Genomic DNA, 8631 nt, shown 5'->3' with positions numbered 1-8631 from the left:
GGCGACGGCGTTGGGTGGCGGCGGCGGCACTTGGCGGCGGCGGTGGCGAGCGGCGGCGGCGGTGTAGGGCGGCGACGCTGGTGAGGGGCGGCGACGCGGTGGTGGTGCTGCGCTGCTGCTGCGGAGGAGGAGAGGAGAGGAGAGGTGTTGGTTTGATGTGTTGGAGGAGGGTGCTTAGGTATTTATACTGGGGAGGGGAGGGTTTTGCTTGGAGTAGGGAACAAGAATTAGACTAGGATTAAGAAACAAAGAGGGAAAAGATCTAGAAACAAAAACGGAATAAAGGGAAGTAGGACAAAAGTCCTACTAGGATTTCCAAAAGAAGCGGCGACGGCTCCATGGCGCCTGGCGCGGCGCACGCTAGCGATGGCCTTGGCCTCCTGGCCGGCCGGCTGGCTTGGCGGCTTGGGCCTTTGGCCCAAGGCGCTGCGGCTCTCTCTTTTTTTTTAAATGGTTTTGCGCGCAGAAAAAAAATCTATACGAACTCCAAAATTAATAAAGTAAACTTTCCCCGACTTCTAAAAATGAGTCGAACAAAATGAACTTTTACTCGGAGCCTAAAATGCAATTTTTTTGAAAACACGCATTTTTCCCTAAGTCAAATAAACTCCGAGAAAAATCCAAAATTTGATTTATTTATTAAATCTTCATTTTTCCTAAATTTTGGGAAAGTCATATTATTCCCTCTCTTATTTTTGATATTGGAAAAATATTTGAAGATAAAATAAATAAATCCAATGATCCTCTTTTCATAGTTTTGAGAGAACTCAAATATGAAAATTTCGAAATCTCCAACTCTCTCCAAGGGTCCTTGAGTTGCGTGAAATTTCTAGGATCAACAAAATGCAAGAAAATATGATAAGCATGATGATCTAATGTATAACATTCCAAATTGAAAATTTGGGATGTTACACTTTGTGCTGCTGCAGATGGGACCGCTTGATTGGGACCGCTGGATTCGTGCACGCTGCATATTTTACAGCGCTTGTTGGAGCAAACGTCTTCTAGCGCCCTAAAAAAACTACTTGCGCACTGTAAACTCATTTTTTCGGCGCCATGCATTGGGCGGCTGTTGGAGATGCTCTAATGTCAATGCAACAAGTTGCTAACTGCCGAGACCATCAAATCCTGAAAGCTTGATTCAATTGTGTGGAAGTTGAGCCGGACAATTTCGGAAAGCCTGATAAGTTTTTTTAAAACAAAAAAAAAAAGTTGAGTCCATCAGTTTTAGAAAATCACCAATTCAGTATTCTGAAAGCTATGATAAACCTGACATGTCAAAAACTCAAAACTTCATTTTTTTTAACAGTTTTGCTAGAACTCATCTAGATGAGATATAATTTGGTCTCATTCACCTTTTATAGTCATTGGATGTGATGCTATAAGATGCGTGTGTGCTGACATGGGTTGTATCTGTTCTTGTTTTCAAAGTGAATGAGCCAAATTATGTCTCATCTAGATGAGCTCTAGGTACTCCCTTTTTGTAATCCATCTTTTTACCGAAAATTATGATAATTACATCGTCTTTGAACCTATCTTATTGACCGGGGAGAAAGAGATCTGTACATGACATGTTATCTGAAGCTCTCTAGACCTGTAAATTTTGATGTATCTTCTATGTCATCTACTCAACCGCAAAGGACATCGCCGGCGGCGGGCACCGTGGGTCATCCCTTGGGCGTCGGCGTCGGCGGCTGCGGGTAGGGGTCCGTCCAGCACATGTCCTCCGCCACCGCCTCCTTCCACCTCTTGTTGAATATCTGCAGCTCCTTATACGATCGCAGCCGCACTGCATACCTGTCCGCCGACGTTGCCGACGACGCCTTCGCCTTCGGCGCGGGCCCCTTGCCGCCGCCGTCACCCAGCGTGGGGATGCCGCGGTGGAGCACGTACTCGCTGTCGACGATGCCGACGTTCGTGCTCCGGTCGCCCTGCGCGCAGTACCCGAGCTTGAAGTCGAGCCCCCAGGCGAAGACGAGGTCGTTCTGGATCATCCGCCACGCGCACCGCCACGCCGCCCGCGAGAACACCGGCACCATCATCTCCACCCACCCCGTGCACGGCGGCCCCGTGCTGTTGCCGTAGCACCTCCCGCCTCCGGCCGTCTTGTAGAACCGCCGGTGCACCGTCCCGCCGTGGCGCGCGCGGGCCGTGAGCCGGTGGTGGATCTGCGACCGGTGGTCCAGCGCCGGCTGCGAGATCTCGAGCCCCTCCTTCCTGACGATCCTGAGGTACCTCATGGGGTCGAAGCCGTCCACCTCGATGTCCTCGTCCCAGAGGAAGATGTAGTCGTAGTCGGCGACGAGGTCCGGGTGCAGGAACCGCTTGCCGAACCACCACTTGGTCTGGTCCACCGCCGCCACGTGCACCGCGCGGCGCGACCACGGCAGGTCGCTCCACCCGTCCACCGCGCCGTCGTAGTGGAACAGCATCACCGCGAAGTTCGCCGCCGGGAACTGCACGGCCATGATCACGGCGAACAGTTAAGCGTCGAGAATTAAGCTGATCAGCAAAAACTGAATGATCATGCATGTACGGCGCGCACCTTGGAGACGAGCTTGTCGACGACGGCCTTCTGCTTGATGCCGACGGGGATCGCCAGGAGGCTCTTCGCCGGCCGGCCGGCGGCGACCCCCTTCCGCCCGGGGTTGCCGCCCAGCGACTCGAACTCGAAGTTGGACTTGTCCTGCACGATGCCCCTCGGCAGCGCCTCGCTGCCCGGAGGCCTGCACTGGCTCTGCAAGCAACAGTTGTTCAGCAAGTGTTCCGAAACTGAAATCAATGAGTCTCTGACGTACTGACCTCGCAGATGTCAGGGGCTTCTTCCACCGGCGGCGTCGTTTGCTCCACCGGCGTCGTCGCCTGTTCCACCGACGGCCTTGTTTGCTCCACCTGCGTCGTCGCCTGTTCCACCGGCGGTGTCGTTTGCTCCACCAGCGTCGTCGTTTGTTCCACCGGTGGCGTCGCCTGTTCCGCCGACGGCGTCTCGGCCACGTCGTCCCCGGCGACGCGCAGATCGCTGGCCGGGGGCACGGACCTGAACGAGTCCTCGTTAGCGGCCAGCTCTCGTGGCTGCACCTGCAGTATGGACAGGTTCTGCAGGGAAACAACCGGGCAGGTAAGGCGTGACACTTCTGCAGCATCGCGGCGCCTCATTCGTGTGACGCGAAATGTGATCACCATCAACATATCATGTTCAGTTATCCACAGCACAGCAAACAGCACGCACCTCCTTGTGATGGAGCGTGACGATGGCGCCGGCGACGAACACCAGCGCGAGGAAGACGAGCGCCGCCGGCGGCACCACGCCGGAGAACCGCTTCGAGTCGCCGGGCGCCGGACCCTGCGTGGACGAGCCGTCAGAACCAACAGAGAGCGAGCGCATCATCGTACATACATGTGCAGAGGTTTCAGAGAGGGCAGAGGCAGGAACGAGGTAAAGCAATGTGAAACTCGATCGGATGAACCAAGCCGGCCTTGATCGGGAAGCAAAGAGACGGAGGTTTATGCCGAGGAGGGGAAACCCAAGGGAGGAAGGTGAAGCTATGCCAAGGCGCGCTCTGAAATCTACTGCAAGGGTGGCCCCGAAGCAAAGAAACCTTCACCGGGGTTAAGAACTCTGCAACAGCAGCAAACAACCTCTGTCGCACTCAAAAGAAAAAACAACTAAAAAAAAACAGAAAACGTGCGTGAAGAGATACAATTTTCACAGAGAATTTCGCTGTTCCAACTGAATTGGCACGACCTCGGTCTACGAAATGGAAAGAGATTTCAAATTACGGATACAAATTTAACCTCTGTCTGACTTCTTATTCGCAAGCAGAGCACCTGCCATAGCTACAGAATTTTCTGAAACGGAAAGTGCGTCGACGGAGAATCGCCGGAGCGCCGGCCAGGCTGCTGAAACTCCTCGCGACAAAGGTTATCAAAACCCCAACGACAATTTCTTCCGAGAATTCCAAAAACCCAGTCTTGAACGCAATTCAGTGAATCCCATGCAAGCAGACGACACAAAAATTCTCCGTGAATCATCATCACCTCCTTACTGGCAGTCCTGCGCGCGGATTCCGGCAAGGGAATTCTGCGGCGGGAACCCACACGCTCGAAGAGATTCGATTTTCTGAAACGCCGTCCGTGCACTGAACGAACCCAACGATTCGGCAAAAAGGCGGCGGAAAGCAGCGCGAATTCAGGGAGGAGGCGTTACGCATCTCTTCCCAGAAAAAAAAAAACCACCGAAACGTAACGGAACTCCATCCACGTCGCCTGGAACTGGAATGGATAAAGCTCCAACTCCGGCGCGGAATTATGACCGGCAAAAGAAACAGAGGAGATCAAGAACGGCTTACCATGGCGAGGACCAAGAGGCGATCCTCTCAGGACTCCGTTGGGGGTTTACGCCCGCCGCCGGCGACCATTGACGGGGACGAGTTCGTGATCGGAGGCGAGCGGGGAGCGGCGGCGCGAGGAAGAAGAAGTGAAGAAGTCGGAACTGGAGACGAAGGGGGGAGGAGAAGTTGGGAGGGAGATGGAAGGGAGTAATGGTAATGGAGGGATATTTTTAATGCTTTAGCCCCTCATGAATCATTAGCTTTCGGTTCCGTTTCTGGGCGGTATTGCGTCCTTACGGATATGCCCCTGATATTTTAATTATTTGGAGATACATCCCTGAAAAGGGTTTAAGGATTCACGATCGCGGTTTATTGGTTCTTATTCTTTTTTTTTTGGTTATTATAAGAAGAGATGCAATGAGGTGTCAAGTTATTTTAGTATTGGAGTATAAAACACCTCATCATTAGGCGTGGCATCACGACGTGTACACCGTTGTGTATATATTTCTCTAGATTATTAAAAGACATCGACTTGAATATAATGTAATCTATTACCCAAAACATCAGTCAACTCATCAATCATTGTTGAGGTGGCTGGTTTAGCGTCTCCTCGAACATGTAATATATTGTAAACCTACAACTGCAATACACCTCTTCTTCACGGTTATGTATTCAAGGTATAATACATCTGCGGCCGAATTTCCCCCCGAATGTTAAAGGTTATATGGGCGTTCTAAAAACATGAAAATAGTTAACAAAGTGGACTTGCTCCAACTTAATACCATGTAAAATGCATATTTAGATATGTATAAATGCTTTCCCTAAAAATGATATATAGAAGTGTACATTTAGATATATATAGATATATATGGACACTTTCCTAAAAAACATACATAAAAATGTGGAATGGTGTCTGCTAAAAACGGTGAAATCTAAGGGTTTGTGCCGAAAGATGCTGGAATAATGCTTGTGGAAGTCAAGATAGATGACTATACGTCACAAGAGGGGGGGGACTTGCCTTTTCGGTTTCCACCCACCAGCTAAGCTAAAAAAATGTGCTCATTTATTTTTTGTCGATTTCCCCTACCACTACTTTTCTTCGAGAGAAAAAAATATTCTACTGCTTCAATGAGTACAAGCAGAAAATAATCACGATCTGTCATATTCTTGGAAAAAAAAGATTTCGTTATTAATTTCTACTAATAGAGCGAGGGATACGGTGGCTGAATGGTAGTATTCGGCGGGGCTGGTAAAATTCACCCGCTACGAGACGGCCTGCGACGGAGGGAATGAATGAACAGGAGCTGCCGTGTCTGACAGGTGGGGCCAGATGAAGTTTGTTTGCGCCGGTTCGCGTGAACCCCACGAGCGGCTTTCAAGACGTGGGGGCCATTCTCCATTTCGCACGCTGCGCAGGAAAATCTTCACTGTATGTATCGTCATGGCGTGCTCGAGATCTTCTGTGGCCTGAGCTTTTGCACCTCCTGTTTTCTGAGGGATATATGGGCTTTGGTATGCATGCATCGAGATTGCATGAAATGAGCAAAACAATTTCGCAAAAAAAAAAGAGGAGCAAATCAAGGTAAAATTAATCCAGCGTTTCTGAAGTCGTGGAGTTTGAACGTTACTGAAGATGAAGACACCGTAAGACGTCTTCTTGCTCGACAGATATGATGTCTCACCGTGGAGACATGCGGGACCTTAAATCGGAGATTTCATCGCTGATAGGTCGAGTCTATAACCACCACCATGATGAAATGGTTATAGAGAAGTTTGACTGTGACACACTTCCAGAAAGAAGTATTAAGAACAGTAACAAGTCTTGAGATATGTACGTATGAAAAAGAAGAAGATAAATGACACCATTATAATTATGTTCGGGGTGAATTTCTTGTTGCAATGATAGTGCCTAATGACCACAATGGATAGTAAAATGCTCGATTAGAAAGGTATCCATCCACCATCCACAAAGTTGTGATCCTTTCAAGTTGAAGCTAGAAGAGCATAAAGGGAAGAAATGCATATACATTATATTGGACCCAGACCAGAAAGCTATGTCCACCACTGAGATCGACGAAGTAGTCACTAAACCATAAGGCGCGCAAGGCGCGCATACTTGTCAATAGAAAAATGATACTCCCTTAGAGCAACTCTAGTAGACTTCGCAAAAGGCCCCGACTCGCAAAATAACCGTCAAAATGCGGGCCGGCGGTGAAAATCCCGCCCGAACAAACCCCGCAAACGCGACCGGCCCGCAAAAAATTTTGAGGGGCGCGGCAAAAACTCGTCCCCAACCCGCGTATTCGCGGGTCCCCCTCCCCCCGGCCCGTCGGTGCCCTGCGTATAGCGGGAGCGGTTGGTGGGGGGGGGGACATTTCAGCCCGCACTTTTCCCCATCAACCACCTCCCTTCTCCCCCTAGTCCCGCTGTCCCGCCGCCGCCCAAGATTTCGGTGAAAGTGGCCGGCGGGAGCACGCCAAAAAGCTTCCACACGCACGAGGTTGCCCTCCGCCCCCCTTCCCCCTCCTCCTGTGTCGGCGGGCCGGGACCTTGCGGATCTGCGGCGCTTCATCGCGGGCGGCCGGATTTGGCTTTCCCGGCCGCCGACGGCTGCGCCAAGCTATGGAATGGTCGGGAGCACCTCGCGTAGCCCCGGCAAAGGCACATCGCCGCATGCAGGTGCGGGTTCATCCGCTCGCCGCCGCTGATGATTTGCCAGCATGGATTTGGCCGTCCGTCTGCCGGGCTCGGCCCTCGCAGAGGCTCTGTGGCTCGCCGATGCCGCTCATACAGTGCGACGACTGCCCGCAGACAGTGCTACGGCTGACTTCGGGCACGCCGAAGCACCCCGGATGGGTGTTCTTCAAATGCGAAAACGACGGGATACGTGTTGTTTTGCATTCGGCTCATTTCGATAGCTCATTATGTTTGCTCATTTCGAACATTCATCATGCATGTAGAAAGATGGATGCTCATTTTGGTTTTGAGAAGGCGAATACATTGATTTATTGATAGAAAGAAAACTGATAGACGTTCGTGCACTCCTTAGTGCAATCGAAGGCAATGAAACGCATGGATGTGCAACTAGAGGGGAAGCAACATCTACTTCTTTCTTAGAACCAAAGATGGAGAATGAAGAATGTAAGATCAAGAATCCGCAGATCAACAATGAATGCATGGAGAAGATATTGCTTCAACTAGTGGGAGCAGTTATGGAAGTTGAAAATCTTCTAAAATGCATACTTGTCGTTCTTGTTTTCTTTGGTCTTGCTTTTCTAGCAAAGATTTGGTGATGTCCTATGTATCCAATGTGGTTAAAAATGCAAAGAAATGCAAATTGAGGTGCAAATTTATTTTTTGTGGGCCGGGGGGAGGACGGCCGCAGAGGCAGACCCTATAAAGTCGACCCATAAAACAGGATGCGGGTCGGCTTTGCAGGGTCTGCCTCTGCGGCTTTTCGCTGAGGACTACAAAAACAATTTTTCCGCGAACTACAAACGTGAAATGTTGGTTGGCGGGATGCGGGGTCTGCTAGAGATGCTCTTAGTTCACTATTATAAGATTGTAGCGACCAGACCTCAGACAGACTGATCTATATGCTTCAGTGTCATCCTTGGATCAGTAATGCTGACATGGACAGTACTTAAATGATTTATAACGGGTAAAACTCAAATAAGAGATCTAACCAGAAAGTTTAACTTAAGAACTCTGATTTGCAAAAAGAATCAATTCTAATGAAGCAACGAAACTCAAACTGCGAAAGAAACAAGCTTCATTTATTAATCTAGACTTAAGTCAAATTTTAAAGTAGCAAAATCTTGTTTAAGTTGGTTAAACATAAAGGGGGCTTCGAGACGAAACTCTAGATGCTTGAATCGCCTGATTCCGATAAACGAGTGAAGAGATAAATTAAAACGAAAATCAGGGCAGAAATCGCGATCGAAAATAATCGCGGAAAATCCCTGGAAAAAGAAAAACTGATGAACAGGCTAACGAACGAACGTTCGCTGTCTGTGGCTAACGAGTGAACACCGTTCCTTAAAACAAACATACGGACGAACGTCCGCTAATTAGGTAAACCGAGAAAACCCGATCTAATCTAAAAATAAAAATAAAAAATAAACCTAGGTTTCTAAAAAAACCGAGCGGTTTTTCGAAAAAAAAACAAATTGGCGGCGGCGGGGTTGCTACCTCCGGCGAGGCGGGGCGGCTTCGACGACGGCGGATAGTGGCGGGGTCGGCGACGGGCGACGGGGCGGCGAGGGCGGCGGCGTCGGCGGCGGTGAGGCGACGACGTCGG

The 8631-nt window shown here is 49.9% G+C and overlaps 1 protein-coding gene across 1 annotated transcript; it reads right to left on the bottom strand.

Moving 5' to 3' along the window:
- Positions 1-1395: 1395 nt before the first annotated feature.
- LOC119278145 lies at positions 1396-4558 on the bottom strand. The gene is made up of 5 exons (XM_037559498.1): positions 4350-4558; positions 3230-3343; positions 2803-3096; positions 2546-2737; positions 1396-2456 (listed from the first exon to the last, which is right to left on the bottom strand). The coding sequence occupies exons 1-5, from the start codon at positions 4350-4352 to the stop codon at positions 1668-1670; spliced, it is 1392 nt and encodes a 463-aa protein (XP_037415395.1). The 5' UTR covers positions 4353-4558; the 3' UTR covers positions 1396-1667.
- Positions 4559-8631: the final 4073 nt, after the last annotated feature.

The sequence above is a fragment of the Triticum dicoccoides genome, chromosome 3B (genome assembly GCF_002162155.2).
Source record: "Triticum dicoccoides isolate Atlit2015 ecotype Zavitan chromosome 3B, WEW_v2.0, whole genome shotgun sequence".
Taxonomy (NCBI): Eukaryota; Viridiplantae; Streptophyta; class Magnoliopsida; order Poales; family Poaceae; genus Triticum; species Triticum dicoccoides.
Note: the sequence above shows the minus strand (reverse complement) of the source record. Positions and strands in the feature narration are given on the sequence as shown.

What these genes read in the sequence shown, in the direction of transcription:
- LOC119278145 (XM_037559498.1), bottom strand. An exon ending in AAGCCCCTGACATCTGCGAG is followed by an intron (nt 2,738 to 2,802) that starts GTCAGTACGTCA and finishes TGTTGCTTGCAG; the next exon opens with AGCCAGTGCAGGCCTCCGGG. An exon ending in TCGACAAGCTCGTCTCCAAG is followed by an intron (nt 2,457 to 2,545) that starts GTGCGCGCCGTA and finishes ATGGCCGTGCAG; the next exon opens with TTCCCGGCGGCGAACTTCGC.